At 36.3% G+C, this 18711-nt stretch overlaps 1 protein-coding gene across 3 annotated transcripts in view; it reads left to right on the top strand.

Moving 5' to 3' along the window:
• Nucleotides 1-18711, top strand: part of Shoc2 (SHOC2 leucine rich repeat scaffold protein) — a 79939-nt gene that overhangs the window by 48619 nt on the left and 12609 nt on the right. For 2 of the 3 annotated variants that reach the window (XM_057779478.1, XM_057779477.1), the window contains exons 3-4: nt 5555-5692; nt 17929-18059. In XM_057779478.1, the coding sequence (XP_057635461.1) occupies nt 5555-5692; nt 17929-18059 (269 nt within the window). The remainder of the gene's footprint in view (nt 1-5554; nt 5693-17928; nt 18060-18711) is intronic. The other variant, XM_057779479.1, reaches the window with a different exon arrangement.

Raw genomic sequence — 18711 nt, 5'->3', positions numbered from 1 at the left:
ATTGTGATTATTGCGAATAAACTTATTCATTTAGTATTGTGTCATATTTTTCTATAGCTTTGATAATTTTCTTTGTTTTGAAGTATGCTTTGTCTGAAATTACTCCAGCTGATTCCGTTTTCTCTTGATTAATGTTATGTTAGCCTTAGGTTTCTTCCTTCAACACTTTCCATTTTGTCTACCCGTGTGTGCTTAAAGTGATCTTGGCCACATTTAAAGTGCTGGGATTGCAGGTGCATCACTGGACCAGACTCTCTCTCTATGCTTTTCCTTATTGAAGAGGTATTGCTTGCTTGCTGTTGAATTTTAGTACATGTAGATTAATATTAGTCTGCTTCCAGTGAGCACTGTGCTGTTAGATGCCTTGTTACAAATACTTTTGTGTCCTGCCTTAAAACGTTTCCATTTCTCATGATTTTACTGCTGTTAATGCATTGACTAGCTAAACTGTTACTATTAAATCAATTATGAGTAAGAAAATTAAGATTTTAGCTGTGTTATTTTCTTTATGTTAAGTTTCTGAATGTGTTACTATCCTTTTTCTGAATTTATTTTTTGTACATCTGTTCTAGCAGGTACAGGCACCCTCAGTTTTTGTTAGTCCCATAAACCTTTGTTTCTTCCTTACTTTTGAAGGGCAGTTCTACTCTTAATAGATCTTCTAGGCTAGCGATCCCCCTGCCTTGCCTGTGTTTATTTTATTTCACTCCACTCTTAGCTTTGCATGGTTTCTGAAGAAAAATCTAATGTAATTCTTATTTTTTCTTTGGTATTTAGATTGATGTTTTTCTTTCTCTTTCAAGACTTTTTTTACTCTTCCTCTAAAAACATTGACATAATATTTGCATAAATTTAAAGTAGAAGATAAGCTGTTCAATAAAAACTATTTCATATATGTATACTATACAGAAGTTACTTAAAGTATGCTATATGACAGATTTATTTGGTGCTGCAGGAACATTAAGATACACATAAATGGCTACAAAGGAAACTGGTTAACTAGGATGCACAGGAACTACATTTCAGAGGCTGGGATCCTAATTCTTCCTACCATGTTAGAAAAGTAAAGTTCATTTATCATAGTTGAATTATTATATTTCCATAAAGCAGGGGCTGCTCAGAATCTTTCAGTTATTATAAAAAAAGTTCATGCATAATAATTCTGTACATTCAGGAGTAATATTTTTGATTATATACATTCTCTTGTACAAAGAAACCTCAGTTTTCTAATATCTAATAAAGTCAAATGAACTAATATTGACTGTCTATTTTACCAAAGTGTTAATAAACAGAGAGGTATAGAATCATATAGCTAAGTTGTACTTCTGCCTGTAGTACTGCTATTACTCATTCTTATTTCTTTCATGTATTAGAGCTAGTATGTGTTGACAGAATGAGAATTTCATTACTGCAACAAATGACAGAATATGTTGAGAGAGAGAGATCCTACTGTCACAATAACCATTGGCATCCTATAATATAGTCCTCACATATAAAGGAAACACTGAGATAATCACATGGTCTTTATTAAAATGATTCTCTGAAGTCTGCCCAGTATACCAAAACAAGCAGTACAGATATTAGTGCAGATTTAGTCCAATAGATTGTTTGTGTGTGGAGATTGTCTTAGATTTTATGTTCCTTTAAATGCCTAGGTGAAATAAATAATTTTCCTGCCGCCTTTGCCTGAGAGCCTTTGTGAAAACTTGAGAGAGGGGCTCCTTTCCTGCAGTCTCTCAGTTATCTCTCCTGCATCCCACAATTCGGAGCGCAGTTACCTTTGGACTGTTTTCCTAAACTCCAGCTCTTCTGAATTCACATTTCTCTGTAGTTTTTAGCTCAGGAATTTGCACTTTGTCGTCAAGTCTCTGATGACCATAACAGAAGTTGTCAATCCACAGCCTTTTCATTAGTATTGTGAGGACAGAAGTGTTGACTTCAAGTTTTTAACGTATCAGAATGAAAATCAGAGTTAAAAATTCATTATAAATTTCTCTATTCTTTATTAGGATTTTTAACATTAAAACACTTTTAATTTTATCAAATATTTATATCAGTCATCCGATAATTTTTCTTCCTTAGGACTATTGATGCATTGAATTACAGTTGGTTAATTTTTCAAGCATAGAACCAGTATTGTATATTTGGAATTGATAAATTCTTATGTTAAGTCTCTACGTCTCTACAATATATAAAGTACTTGTCATATTATATAAAGAGGGAATTAGCCATTGGTCTGTGGGTTTTCTTTTTGTACCGCCTTTGACTGTTTTTGATATCAGGGTAATGGTAGCCTAATAAAATGAGTTTAGAAATATTTCCCTCTTTACAACATTTTGTGAGAGACTACATGAGTGTTAGTTAATTCTTGTCTAAGCACTTGGTATGAGTCTCCAGAGAAACCGTTTGTGCCACAGTTTTTGGAGGGAAAAACTTTACAGCTGTATATAAAATTTATGGAATGGTTAGAGTATCATTAGGAGTTCCTATTTGTTGAGTTTTGGTGTTTGTGTATGATTTTTTAAAGGAATTGTTTGTATAGCCAAAGTTTTTGAATTTATGATTCACAATTATAAAGTTGCTTAAAGTATTTATTATTATTTTAAAGATGGAAGGCCAGACTGTAATCCCAGCATGTGGGAGGCAAGGTCAGGAGGACTGTCATAAGTTGAGACTAGCCTGATCTACAAAGTGAGCTCTGGGCTAGCTACTGGTACATAGTGAGAACTTGTCCCTCTATCAAAAACAGTAACAACAGTACCAATTAAAAAAGAAAAAAAACTCTTAAGAAATGGGCTGAATATGGAGGTAATTCTTATAATTCTACCACTTTGAAGACTGAAGTCATAGGATCACAAGTTCAGTGCCAGCCTGGGCTACTGAACAAGACTTGTCTCAAAACCTGAAAATGAAAAAGAAGAATGTAGAATGTACTCGCTTGTTTCACTGCTGATATTTGTAGTATGTGTCTTCTCTTTTTCTCTCTCTCTCTTTTTTTTATTATTTCAAGTCTTGCATGTGTTACCAATATTGTTTTTTCCTAAACAGCCAACATTTACATATGTTGACTGGTCTCTATTCTGTCTTTAATTTTATTATGTGTATTCTTATTTATTTATGTATACACATATTTTTATTATCCAACCCCCAAGGTGAAGACTGCTCTGAGATTCTTTCTCTTATCCAATGTAAAAATAAATCTTAGCATGGGCTTTTTAGGTTGACCATATATATATATATATATATATATATATATATATATATATATTTATGGTTAGAAAGTAGATGTTACATAGAATTTATTTAGCTGTTTAGTGATAGTAAGTATGTTCATATTGTCCAACTATCATTATTCAACTACAGAACCTTTTCATATTCTGAGAACAACATTGTATGCCCATTAAAGTGCTCCACCCTATCTTCTTCAGAACCCAGTAACTACTATACTTTCTGTCTATACATAGTAGTACCTCATATAAATAGGATCATGTAATTTATTGCTCTTTTGTGTCTGGTTTATTTCACCTAGCATATTTTTCAAGGTTATCCAGTTTTAACATGGATCAGAAGATCAGAATTCCATTCTTTTGTAAAGAATCAAAATATTATTTATATATACAACATTTTGTTTATTCATTGACTTCTGGACATTTGAGGTTATACTTACTTTTTGGCTATGAAGAATGATGCTTCCATGAGCACTGTTCTACAGGTAACAGTGGTTATAATTTTTAATTAGTCCCTGCTTTCAGTATTGTTTTTTTTTAAAGATAATTTCAGAATTCCCAGAGGTGAAATTTTTTGTTGTGATAACTGTATTTTTTTATATTCATAGTTTTTTAAGGAGCTAATCTACTGATTGCCACAGACTGACAATTTCTATTCCAATCAGCCGAACTTAAAGTTATAATTTTTGTACTTGCTCTCCACACTTTGTTTTCCAGTAATAGCCATCCTAATGGATACAGTGATAAAATGTATTGCTTTCACTCATCTGAGGGTTAGACATGTCGACTGCCTTTGCCTGTGTACTAGCCTTTGTGCATTTACCCCTCGGAAACCTGCACAACTCCTCACAGTTTATGTTTTGAATCATGTTTCTGTGTAGTACAGGCAGAAGGCTGTCTTTTAGCTTGCAAACTTTCTTAGTCTCCTACTGCCAGATTACAGGGTGTGACGCTGCTCAGCCTGAGTCAAGTTTTAAATGGGCTTCTTTGGGACTGAGGAGATCTTTATGTATTCTAAATATTTCTGTATTCCTTATCAAATCCATGACTTGCAAATGTTTTCTCCCACTCTTTTTTCAGAGTTTTATAGTTTTTACTTTTTTCAATATCTTCAAACCTCATACCTTTAATCTCAGGACTCAGGAGGTAGAGGCAGGTGAATTTTTGAGTTCTAGATCAGCCTGTTCTATAGAGTGAGTCCCAGGAGAGCCAGAGCTACACAGAGAAACTCTCTCTCAAACAAACAAATACATCATGTTCATATCAACAAATCTATTATAAATAGAAAAAGGTGTTGTATGAGGCCACTTGTTGGTTTCCCAGCCACCCAGATTCCCGAAATAACCACATAGAAACTGTACTAATTAAATCCCTGCTAGGCCAAACACTATAGCATATTCCTAGCAAGCTCTTACATATTAAATTAACCTATTTCTATTAAATTTTATATTTTACCACGAGGTTCGTGGCCTACTGGCAAGGTTCCAACATGTCTGTCTCTGGTGGTGGCTCTATGGTTTCTCACTGACTCTGCCCTCTCTCTCCCAGCATTCAGTTTAGTTTTTCCTAGCTCTACTCTATCCTATCACAGGCCTAACTAAGACAGTTTCTTTATTCTCCAATGGTATTCACAACATATAGGGGAGAATCCCACATCAAAAGGGTCTTAACGTGCAGTTAATACTAAGAAATTTGAATTGTTAGTGTACTTCTTTCTAACCCAGAATGGGTAGGGGAAATGTACCTCATTTTCTATTAAATTGTGAAGGAATTTTTATTTAAAATATCAGTTTAGTCATTTATATAGCACCAGAAAATGCATTTTGAAAGCATACATATATTTAGGTAAGAAGGTATCTCTAATATCATGTGCTGAATTTGGTTATTTAAACTAGTCAGTTTTTGAAAAGTCTTCGAATATATTAGCATTTGTGCTCTTAAACGTTCCACTTCAAAGGAATATATGGCAGGATTAGAGGGTAAGGTGGTTAGTGTGTAGCTCAGTGACAGAGTACATGCTTAGTATGTGTGAGGCCTGGGGTTCAGTCCCTAGGACCAAAAGAGAGCACCAAGAACACACAGCACAGAGGGATGAAGCCTTGGTTTATAAGCATCCTTTCCATTTCATTAGCTGTCAGTTTCTGAAGTAATTGTTTGAGAGTCTGGTTGAGCTGAAATTTTCTTTCACTACAGGACTGTCTTCAGCAGATAATTTACCGTTTTGAAGTACAGACAGGTTGAACTTAGGAATGATAAATGTACTCCCTTGCTTTCAGTATTACCTGATATATTCCTTAATGCTTATTATTATGTTGATCAATTTACAGGTGAATTATGTAACCTCATTACCCTGGATGTAGCTCACAATCAACTTGAACACCTTCCAAAGGAGATTGGAAACTGCACACAGATAACCAACCTTGACTTGCAGCACAATGAACTACTAGACCTCCCAGATACAATAGGTATGAGGGGAGAAAGGAAGATACTGATATCTATAGCTACATGATTATGGAAAGGACTATTTTTGATCCATTTTGGTAATACAAATTCAAAATTATCAAACTAGTAGTAAAAGTTTTAGAATAGTACTTTAAATCACTTTTCTATTTCTTGATAAAGGAAACTTAGATCTTAGGAAATGAATTCATTTGGTATTATAAAGAAGATAAAACATGGAGTTAGTGTATACTTACAGCAAAATGGAGGGATTTCTGTTTAGTTTATTTCAGAATGTCACATACTGTTATATCAATGTGATCTCTTCTTTGTTAAAATACCGCAGTACAAAATAAAAGCACTATTGTCTAGTTTTTAAAGCATAATGATATAACTTATAGTTGTTCATTTGTAATGTTGAGTTGGTAAGAGATGTTTTTAAGATGCTTAAAATGTATTTTGAGGATTTTGCCAGACTGTAAACAGTTGAATTGAGCTATGATAATATTCTCACACTTGTGTAGTCTTGTTTTTTTCAATTGTCTAGAAATATATAAAAGCCAAAAAAGTTTTTTTAAATAAGTTTCGTTATTTAGAAAAATATAATCTGCACTTGATTTATATAATCTGAATGACTATTTCTGAGGTGCTTTTAATAAAGCACTTTAGGTTTGGAGTCTGTCTTTCTCAGTAATCATTTTGTTTGCGTCTGTCAGGTATCTAGAGGAACCATTTTAATAATGTCATGGTCAGTGTATGAGGGTCTCCTAGCTGACACCAAGGTCTGTTGGTGTCTTGTTAGAGGACGAGCTCACCTTTGGCTCACTCTGTTCAAGGAGCATCCTGGAGGGCTCTACATCTTCAGGGTTTAGACACAGCTGTACCCTTCAGGTACATCTTCTCTTTGGGAAAGCTCTTGGGCAGAATCTTTTCCAGTATTTGATTGTTTATGGGTTCTGAGTGTGTTTCTAGACTGCTAATATTAACCTCTGTTTTGTTAAGTCTTTGGTTGTGGAGGATGTGTTCTGTTTGGGCTTTTGTTGTTGTTTGCTTGTTTTTTTAAAATTATAGGAGGGAGTTGTTATCAACCTTTAGGTGGGAGATATCTTTTATTTAATGATTTTATTTATTTATTCATTTATTCATTCATTTATCTATTTATCCATTCATCCATCCATTCATTTATTTATTTTACATCCTGACCTTAGTTTCCCCACAAGTGGAGAGGCTATCTTAAATAATATAAGTCAAAAATTTACTTACAGAAAAGCAAGCTGAGACTTAGATATTATAATTACCATTTAACTTATGCCTTTTTAGTTCTTGGCCCATGGACCTTCCTATCATATTAGTATTTGTACTGGTAACAAATTAAATATTTATTATTTAAACTGGAAAGGCAAAGTTGCTTGCATCATGTAACAAGTTATAGAGTATGCTGTTAAACTTAAAATATAAAAAGAACAGATGGATGGTTCAGGATATTAGAAACCATAACAACTTTTTTCTGCTTTGTTTTTAAAGTAATTGAAATGGCTAGGTTGGACAGAGAAGTGATCTCAGATGAAAAAGCATGGAGGGAGTATGTTCTGTATTTGTGAACATGATTATGTTAAGGCTGATACAAAAAAGAAACAAACACAATTCTTAGAAACGTCTACCAAGGAACTAGGGAGATGGACCTAGTGACTAAAGTGCTATACAGTCACGAGGATCTGAGTTCAGATTCTGGGCACCCACATAAAAAGCTGCACACGATGGCATAATCCTGTAATCTCAGTGTTGGAGAGATCGAGTAATGGGGATCCCAGGACGTCATTGGCCAGCCGATCTAGCCAGCTAGTGAGCTTTAGGGTCATTGAGGAACTTTCAGAAAATGATGGGAAGAGTAATAGAGATACTGAACATTGACCTCTGGCTTCCAATAGTATGTTCTCCTCCTAACCAACACATGTGCATACAAATGAAAAGATGTTTTACCAAATTAAATTAGTTGGAAAATGCTATATAATAAACACAAAGACCAAAATACTGACCTATAAGTTAAAGTTGAAGAGATACCTTGGAACCAATAAAAGGAAGATAGAAATAATATAAGTTAAGATTAACTGCAACAAAAGAGTAAGGTTTTGAAAAGAGAAGGTAGTACAGTGAAGAGACTAGTAAAATACAATTTTATATTTTCATGAGCTTGATGCAAATTCAGATAAGCCTCTGTCCCACAGCATAGGGGTTTGAACTTGGCTCTCCATCCCTCTTAGTAAGTATATCAGCCACTGAACTGTCTCCTCAAGTCCCCAAAGTTTTTTTCTAGGGAATTTATGAGACCTGTCAAGACAGGTCTAAACAGAGGTTGGTTATTTCATGAGTGAAATGAGAAAAAAACATAAAACACAGATAATGAGGATAATAAAACTGGAATTGTTTACCAAAGTGAGATAATGGAAAAAGGCACATTCTTGTAGAATGTTGAAAATTAGATTCATTCATTTATTTATAGCAAATAGTCAATAAAATATGTTGTTTTGTCTAGTAAAGTTGCTCACATATAGTAAGTTTTGAATGCTCCTCTTCATTTTTTGGAAGTTTATATGAAAGTGGCATAACTTGGGACTGGAGAGATAGCTCAGCAGATAAGAGAACTGGTTGTTCTTTCAGAGTTTGATATGGCAGCTCACAACCATCTGTAACTCCAGTTCCAGGTGATCCAATGACCTTTTCTGGTCTCCTGAAATTTAAGTGGTGCACAGATACACATGTAGGCCAAACAAAGAAGCATACTAAACTATAAGGGGAAAAATACCCAGCATTAATATTTGGTAAAATTCATCAGTGAAGACATTTTTTCCTTATTAGCAATGTTTTAAAAACAATTTTAGTTTCCTTATAGAACATTTGGTTATCATAGTGCAGTGAAGCAGTGAGTTTGTTCTTATCCTGACTCACAGCCTGCCCTTTGAGGGATGTTTCCCTTCATCTCTGTGTCAGTGACAGGGTCCGGACAGCTGGAATGCTGTCATCTCATCCGCATTATTGTTTTCATTTCACCTTTCATAGCTGTCTGATTGCTGTAGTTGCTTTAGTCAGTTTTTGATTAGCTGAAGCCAGTCTGGTGGTAGTTTTTATCAAAACAGTTCATGGGAACAGTAATGTCCTCCATAGTTGTTACATATTTGAACAGTTTGGCCACGTACATTGTCATTAGATTCAGTTCCCTTCTCTTGAGGGCCTTACGGAATCAGGAAGTAGCTCTGCCTTTTGGTTCTGCTCTTTGGAATTTAATGCATGTGTTTGTACATTGTAAATGACAGATTTTTGCCCAACCAGCCATAAAGGATGTCTTATTTTTGAAGTTTGAAAAGTAAGTTTTCTCAGTTTTGATCTTTTACAATGATATTTATGAGTATACTTCTGGGCCTGCTCAACAGATGTGTTAATTTGTACCTTAGTATCTGTTTTTGAAAAGTACATAGTGACATGTTTAGTGTCTATTATGGGATGTCCCTACATTGAAATCAGTGTCTTCAAGTTTGCTTAATTTTGAACAACTGTCTGAATAGTAAAGGGAAAGTAACTGCTTAATTTCAGTTTGTTAACGTTTTTCTCCCATGTGGTTGTCATGTTAAAAATAATCTAACAAAAACAAAATAAAAATCTTTCATGAAATCCATAATTTTACTTAGTCTTAGAAAGAAAAAATGTTGGTTTACTCTATTGCAACTAAGACAGGAGAGCAAACGTAGCCCACCCCAGGCTGTGTTTAGAGCTCAGGCTCCTGAGTCATTGCATCTCTTTAGGCTGCTAGACTGTTTCTTGAACAAGTTCTAGCCAAAGGGACTTTGTTTTTGTCCTCTTGTCTGCTGAGGAATCTCCTTCTTCACTCATTCCAATGACGAAATAGATATAGAGAATGGTCATTGATCCACCGTTTTTTTTTTCTCTCATAACATGTTTAATGTTTTTGTGAATTTATCTGTGTCCCTGTTTTGTTAAGGAGTAATGAGCAGACGTTGCAACTAGCACACTCACAATGCCCTGCACACAGAGAGCACAGACTGTGCTAGGTGATAAGAATCTCCTGTAGAGTAGGACTAGGGTCCTTTAGACCCATTTCCTTTGAGAAAGATAACTGGCCTGTGTAACCTTCTTTTTCCTAGTTCTCTTAATTATACATGTCTGTTTGTTTTTTTAAATAGAGGTAATTCTTTGTTTTAATTTTTGTTATGTGACTCTGGGGATTTGAACCCCTGCGACTTGTACATGCTAATCAATCTAAATCCAATCAAGTTTCATAGATATGATGACATCTGACTTCATTATTATTTTATTTTATGGGTATGAGTTTTTCCTGGTACCAACAGAGGCCAGAAGAGAGGATCAGGTCTCCTAGGACTGGAGTTAGAGAAGGTTGTGAGCTGTTGTATGGGTGCTGGGAATCAAACTTGGGTCCTCTGAAGACAAGACAGTCAGTGCTCTTAACACCTGAGCCGTCTCTCTGGCCCTTGACTCCATTATTAATCCCTTGTAATTAAGATGATATTATAGACTTTATGTCTCACATATTCTACATGATCAGATCACAAGTATGTATTAGAAAACAGTGAAAATGGAAACATTAATAATAAGAATTTAAAATAATATTGCATTTATAGAAAATAAATTTGTTAGTTGCCAGGAGATAAAATAGTTGTTTTTTTGGGGGGTGGTGGTGAAGGCAAAGTTAATAATTAGTATTTATTGGAATTTTCATATTATAATCATTTCTCATGTATTGTTTATTAAATAATTCATTTTTGTTTTTCTCATCCCTCTGTGATCTGTTAGCTGTGTTGTTTTGATTGTGTAGCCGAAGGTTAAGATTTGGTGAGAAACTTGAGCATTTGGATTGAGATCTGTTACATGCCCACATTTTATGTGTTTTTTTCTTTTACATATTTAGAGATGCTCAGCATTGAAACCAGGGCTCTCTCTATACATGCTAGGCAGGCACCCTGTCATCAGTAATTTTCAACTGACATTTGAGATGAACAACAACTTATCTGAAACAGTCCTTTTGATACTTTTTCTTAAAAAAATACTGTTATTATTTTTTCTTATCATAGCCCATTTTTGAAAGTGTGACTACAATGAGCAAACAAGAGCCACTCTCTCTGCCCTGTGGAGTTGCTGGTCTGGAGCAGCTGTTCAATTCTTCCAAAAGCGCCCCCCCCCCCCCAATCTTAAGTAGCCAAGTTGTTTCCACTGCTTTCTGTAGCATCAGCTCTTGTGAAACCATTTCTTCTTGCCAATAATCACCGCCATTTAGTCCCTGCATGAGCAACACCAAGGCCACTACAGCTCCTGAGCTGGGTGAAGAGGCAGAAGAAATCAGGGAAGAGCAGCTGATGGCACTGAAGTCAGAGTCTTCACCTTGCTGATTGATTTAAACTACATTTGATCGCATAGAAACCGCCTCTACTTCAAGAGCTCTCTGAACAGAAGGAAAATCTTAAGTCTTATTACAGTCTAATTTTGTTCAGAGGGTGAACCTGCTTTTCCATAAAATATTCTGGGATTTCTGATAACCATTCTAAAATCAGGGGAGAAGGGTCTAAAGTAGAATAAACATTTAATTTCTTTTTGAAATTTAGATAAAAGAGAGGAGGATGCAACAAAACCTTGCAGTCAAGGCTGAAGCACAGGCCAGTTCACAGAGGTCTTTGTTGCTCCAGACTCTGGAGAAATGTCAGAGATTGTGGTTATAGAGACAAAGGTTATGTTGGGACTGGTGGCGCAGGGCATGGGGATCTCTCTGTGAGTTCAAGGCCAGCCTGGTTTCCAGAGCGAGTTCCAGGACAGCCAGAGAGAAACCCTACCTCGAACAAAACAAAAACCAATCGACCAAACAAACACCCCCCCCCACACACACACAAAGGCTATGAGTGATTTCAGTGTAGCATTATCTATAATATGTTGGTTTTTTTGAAGTAGCTGTATTCCTTTGGTTTTTATTTATTTATTTATTTATTTTTTTATTGAAAAAATTTTCCGCCTCCTCCCCGCCTCCCATTTCCCTCCCCCTCCTCCCGCCCCTTTCCCCCTCCTCCCACTCCTCTTCTCCTCCCTCTCCAGTCCCAAGAGCTGTCAGGGTTCCCTGCCCTGTGGAAAGTCCAAGGTCCTCCCCCCTCCATCCAGGTCTAGGAAGGTGAACATCCAAACTGTCTAGGCTCCCACAAAGCCAGAACATGAAGTAGGATCAAAACTCCGTGCCATTGTCCTTGGCCTCTCGTCAGCTCTCATTGTCCGCCATGTTCAGAGAGTCCGGTTTTATCCCATGCTTTTTCAGTCTTTGGTTTTTGACGTTCAGGATTTTTGCATTTCTTTTTAGCTTTTCTTTTTTTCCAGTTTGCTTAAAAATACACCTTTGATGTCATTTCATCTTTAGAATGTATTCTTCCTACAGATTTTTTTTTGCTACTTTGTTAAAATAAGATTAAGACTGTTTTAAATAGTCTTAATCAACTGTTAACACTGAGTTAACCTAAAGATGCTTTACATTTGCCAGATTTGAAAGTATCTAATTTAATTCATAGCCATGTAATTTCACCATTCTTTAAACATTTGACAGCACTAGAAAGCAAGCTGTCAAAGTGGAGCAGAGAACAATTTACAGTCAAAGTGAAGCACTTAAAGCTGTTGGTGATTGGCAGTGATCAGCCTACATTTATACAGACATTCGCCTTTGCTGGTTTTCTTAGCCGTGGTGTCTCAACATTAAAGCAGACCTTTTTTTTTGATTTCACGGTTGCAGTTTAGCTTGTAGTTGGAACCAGTGCTGAAGAATTATAACAAATGTTAAACCTGTGCTGCCTCCCCCACAAGCATAAATGAATTTTGATATTTCCTACTTAATTTCTACAATCTCTTTTACTTTGCTGAGAGTAATAAGTTCTTAATGTGGGTGATTCTTTGACATTCTCTTAAATAAGCGATAAGGCATTTGCAGACATGGATTTCTCATGGGTCTTATTTTTAAAAATTTATCTTCTTTCTAACCCTACCGTAAAGGAGGACAGAGCTTAGGTGCAGGAAGGGTAGAAGCACTGTTCTGTCGTAGTAATTTCACAGCGACAGTTTTAGTTTGAAATGTTTTAGTTCTGGAAATCTATTCTGATTTTAAGGGTGAGATTTAGTTTGCTTCTGTTTACTGGCTTTTGAGTGCTGAGCAGTTAGAAATCCATCACCACACTGTTTGTTACTACAGAATGAGATTGAGAGACATTTAAAGCCTTGTGTTTGTCCCTTGCTCTACTGTAGAGAGTAATTTAGCGAGGCATGCCAGTTGCTTTAGCAAAATTATGGGGTCTTTCCATTATTAACCCTTTACTCTTCTGGTAGACTTCAAAGATTGCTTGGCAGATGTTTCTGTGATAGAGAAAGGCATCACAAGGAGAGAGATACCTTATATACTTCTAGTTCTTTTAAAAGATTTATTGCCTTTTACAGTCACAGTCGCTACTTGAGGGGAAATCCCACCTTTGCTGGCTTTTTGTGACAGTGGCCATTGGCAAGGAATAAAGTATAATCTTACTGCTTGTCCCGCAGAGAGTGAGTAAAAGAGCATGGGCTCTTACTTTGTGGAAGTGAAATTAATTTAGCTGTGTGGTCATCACATTTATAACAGTTTATAATAACTCTACCCTCTGACACATCTTGAAATACTCTGGTATGTGCACAGACATATGTATGAAGGTTTTTATTACTGAATTTGTCTAAACATTCAAAACATGACAGTAGTTGAGTCATGATTATATAGATACTGTATTCACATATACAAATTGCCTTATAGTTGTTAAATAGAATGAAATATATCAGTTCTTTTCACATCTTTCCTACCATGATATCTTTAAACTATGAGCTAAATAACTCCTTCCCTCCCTAAGTTGCTTCATGTCAGGTATTTTGGTCTCAGCCATGAGAAAACTAATTCCTGCTTCTTAGCTATTATTTTTTTGTTAAGATTTTTATTAAAAAATTCTGCTCATCACAGTTGTGGCTCATTTTTCTACAATGATTTTTCCACCAATTAAGTAAATATTTGTAGAATTTTTTGTATAATTCTTGTATTAATACTACATTAAGGCCACATTCACAAAAGAAATTTTACAAAATTTCCATAATTTACTTTTTTAAAAAAAAAACCTTTTTATTGATTCTTTGTGGATTTCACATCATTCATCTGAATTCCTCTCATCTCCCTGTCCCTTCGTATCTGCCCTCTGACCTTGCAACCTCCCCCTCAAATAAAAGAAAACTTGAGAAAAAAAAAAGAGGTCTTTGTCGTGGAAGCTGTAGTGCAGTCCAGTGAGTCACACAGTTTACCCTTTAGTCCATCTTTGCTTGCAATATTGATTGTAGTGAGTGGCTTGAGGCCCTGGTCTCTGCTCCACTATTCACACTGGGCCCTCACTGGGACTCCTCTTGGGTATCCTGTTGTTGCCCTGTGTTACGGACATCCTGTAGCTTTGGATCTGCAGTTCTGGCCCCTTTACATGCTTCAGTAGTTCATAGATGGGGAGATGTCGGAGTGAACTAACTCATGGTCATGGTTCTGGGCCTGGATGGTGGCTGGGTGGGTCAGCCTACCAGCTCTCCCTCATGCACACCACCAGGTTAGTTCTCCAGCTTTACTCCCTATGCCCTCAGGGACCAGCTCACAGGTGCCCACACCAGCTGGGCCAGCTCTAAGGCGTTGCCTAGGCATTCTTAACTTTTTTATTGGATGCCACAGAATGGCTGTCTAAAGCTTCAAGCAGTGATCCATTTCTTGACCCTTGAGCTCATTTCTTAAGTTGATAATGAAAACGAATGCCATATTGTAGTATACCCAAACATCTTACCTCTACATTTCATTTTTAAACTATTTATAAATCTTATATTCATTCATTCATTAATTCACTCATTAATTCATTCGTGTGTGTGTGTGTGTGAGCGCGCGCGCGTGCACATGCATGCTCATGCATGGGTGCATGCAGAAGAAAGGTCAGAGGACAACTTGTAGAAATCTGTTTTCTTCCACCATTGTGGGGTCCAACGGATTAAGCTCAGGTCCTCAGGCATGATGTCTAGCCTCTACCTGCTGAGCCTGCTCACTGGTCCCATCTCTCCATGTTTATATTTTTCTTCTTTGTTCATTCCCTTCTGTTGTACCAGGCAGAGATGTTCCTTTGCAATAATAGCTCTCGTTTATAAGGTCATTTTTGATCTTTCCTACTAGGAGGTGTCTTCTATAAATATTCAAAATATTTTGTTCAGGCTTCTCAGCTACTATCACACTCTGAGCATAACAGTCATCTGTAAGTGTCTTGAAAGAGTAGACTGTCTCATATTTGGCCTTCTGTGTTGTAACATCTGGGTAGATGAGAGCCAGGAGTCTTAAAAGTAGACACGTAAGGTAACTTTTGATAGGAAAAGAAGTGGTTGTTTAGTTTTTCTCAGTTACAGAAAAGTAGATTCACCTCAACTGTTAAGGTATAGGATTAAATAGTAAAGGTTAATCTTCAAAACTAGCTACATAATTTTGTTTTGAGATGATGAAGGAGAAACTAGCAAAGAGATAGAACAGATGAGTATTTTAAGGGCATAGAATTGGATTGAGCAACTTGGACAAGATAAAACTGGTATTAGGAATTATTTTCAATTAATGAAGTCTATGTTTTTTTCTTTCTATAAGAGTTTTCAGAGGTCAGTCTGCTACCTTAATGTTCCTCGGTTTTTGCTCTATTGTAATAAACTTTGAACAATATTCAGGTGTGGATGTTCTTTGCCTGGCTTTGCATTCGTGTTTTGGCAATAGAATTAATGACAATGGGAAAAGGGATACAGAAGTAGAAATAAGCATTTGTAATTGGTGTGGCCCCCACTGACTCCAGAAGTATTGGCATAGTATTAGGTATGGTGTAACCGGTACATCAAGGAGCCAGTCAGAGCTGTGTGGTCTCAGAGTATAAAGTTGAATTTTAGGTATCAAGAAACTGTCTTTGCAAATCAAATTTTTGGATGCTTTTATTCTGTTCAAGATTCAGATGTGTACTGTCTACAGGATTTCTTCCAACCTTGGCCTCACATTTAAGGTACCACATATGTAGATAGAAAACAGATTGACTTAACAAGAATCAACTAAGTAAAATGGCCTTGACAGTTTAATCTGAAATGTTTTATTATGAATATTGCATACTTGAAAACAGATTAGAACCTAAGATATAATAACTTAGGTAGACTTACAAATATATACACAGATTTAAACTGAACTCTGAGGCCAATTGTCCTGTGAAGAAGCAGTTTTGGTAAACTGCATCATAAACACTCTACAACTGGTCTGTTCTAGGACCAAAGGTTCTAATCAAATAGCCTTTATGTGAGAAGAGAACATTTTAGTTGTGAGCATAAAGATTAGCCATCTGTGATCACACCCTACTCCCTAAGAGGTCACAGATGGGCTGAGAGTAGGGCTTTGTCACAGGTGACAGTGCTTGCTGTGAAAGCACGAGGACTGGAGTACTGTCTTAGCACTCAGGCGGCCCTGCAGCAGTGTGTGCTTGTAATCTGGGAAGGTGGCGATGGAGCTTCTCCAGGACTTGCTGCCAGCCAGTATTGTCGAGTCAGCCAAATCCAAGTGCAGTTAGAAATAAGGTGGGTAGTAACTGAGGAAGACACAGAGTGTCAACCTCGGGCCTGCACAGACAAGTGGGCATGCCTGTGAACCCACTCGTGTGGGGATACACACAAACCCATGTACACAATGAAATTTTAAAAAACCCACAAAGTACATATAACTTTTAACTATTTGAACTAATAATATCAGACTCAAGAATTGTCTGCCTTTGAAACATAATTCTTTAAGGTTTACTTACTAATCTCAAGGTTTAGCTTATAAATGATTTTGGTTTCTGGTCTGTAAATTCTCTGATACTTTGGAAAGGAGTCATTCCTGTTTTGTTTTGTCCCTCCATCCCCATTTAAAGTGGGTCCATCTTACCAGAGTGCCATCAGAAAGATACCAGTGAAGCATCTTTAGTTAACTTAGAAATGACTTTAAGGCAAGCTCAACTTATTTTTGCTAATTTTATTGTTGCTTTTATATTCTGTTTTACACCTTTTGGAATCTTAACCAGAACTATAAATTCTCGGTGGCTCAGTATCCCCACAGGGCTGTGGAGAAGAAATGGAGTGATGCAGCTGTGGAGTGGCTGCAGTCCGGTGGGAAGGCAGAGACGTCTGCTGGGGGTCTGTGTTACAGTTGATTAGATTTAAGGTATAGACTCACGAGAATATATTATGAAAATAGAACTGTTATCATGGCATTGTAAAGGATAAAAACTAGCTTCAGATGGTTATTTAGATGACCTCTGTTGCTAGTTTCTTCACTGAGAAGCAGGAGGTGAATAGTGACTAGGTGAGGATTGGGGGTGTAGCAGCTGCTCTCCAAACACTGTCAAGGCTTGATTGATGCTATGGTAGCTATGTTAATTATCATAGCAATCTTGTATCCTAGAAAGTTGGGTCATGTAATGAGAAGAATAAAATGAAATAGATACAATAGATTGTTAAAAGTACAAGACTTCAAATATGTATCTGCAAAAGCTAACACACGACACAGTCATCCATTTCTGTAATTTCTAACACTGGGGAAACTGTTTAATGTAGAAATAAAGGCAGCATTTGGCATTTTAACCTGACCTATCCAGAAATGTCAGAGCAGTGGCTGTGTGAATCAGTTATAACAAAGGAATATACTCAACTTAGTGGTTGTTACTGTTACCCTTATAAGTATCAAAACAAATTTATATGTGTTGTTTAGGAAGTTTTGTTTGACTCTTTTATGAGAGTAGACTCTGTATTCATCCAGCGAGCTTAACATGTAGCTTTCTATGTTTTCCTGACAATGAAGCTCAGAGATATCTGTGGGATGATGCTTTCACTGTTTATATGCTCAGTAGCGGCTAGTGTGTGTACAGGTTGGATATGCTTAGATATCATTGATATCATAGCATTTGTGTGAGATGCTCAGAATCACGTGTTATAAGTTAAATCCAAAGATTATAATTAATTTAGAAATTCACTTAAAGCAGTCTGTTTCATTATTTCTCTGATACCAAGATCTGCTGACATAGTACTTCAGTAGTACTTCAGAGTAACTAATGATTATCTAGTGAGTAGCTTATGATAGTTAAAGGCTCATTAGATTTTCTGAATGATAAATTCCTTTTTCTTGTATTTACAGGAAACTTGTCCAGTTTAAATCGTCTTGGCCTGAGATACAATAGATTGTCAGCAATACCCAGATCATTAGCAAAATGCTGTGCACTTGAGGAGTTAAACTTAGAGAACAATAACATTTCTACTCTACCAGAGGTAAGAAGCAGATTAGAGGAAACAAAATGTAATTGAAACTAGTCTGCAAGAAAATGGAGGTAAATTAATTAGTTTTACAGTTGGATCCATAATTTGGTGATTGGGACTATTTAAACAGTGAAGATGCTGTCACATAACCACCATTAAAGTAAATTCCAAAACCAGAAAGCGTGTGTGTGGGAGCATACTGTTTTAATATGGAGAAGGAGGTGAAACCAGAGTGAACGAAAGTCTTGCTATAGTTGCTTGCTCTTTACTATGGAGAAGCAGTAGTAACACCGCTAAGAAAAAGTTTTATTTATTGTCAAGATTAATACTATTACTCGTTTGTCACCCAACTTATTACCCTATTGATGCAGTAATGTCAAAGCCTGTTTAGTGTATAACAGCCAAAAAAGGATATTTTAACTCCTTATTTTAACTTGAATTATGTTGATTCTGTTAGAAAAAAAAAACAAAAAAAAAACATTGGTCTAGTAAGAAGTCAACTTCCACACCCCCCACCCCCAATATCTGCCTACTTTTGTTTTCTTCTGGTCTCAGTAGAAGAGACACTTCTCACTAATCTTTGTACTCTGGAGCCATCTCCTCTTTTGTAAAAATTGGTAAAGATTGGTTTGTAGAATAACGTGTTTCATTGTGATGTGAAATT

This window comes from Chionomys nivalis, chromosome 8 (assembly GCF_950005125.1).
Source record: "Chionomys nivalis chromosome 8, mChiNiv1.1, whole genome shotgun sequence".
Lineage (NCBI taxonomy): Eukaryota > Metazoa > Chordata > Mammalia > Rodentia > Cricetidae > Chionomys > Chionomys nivalis.
This window is presented reverse-complemented; position numbering and strand designations above follow the sequence as displayed.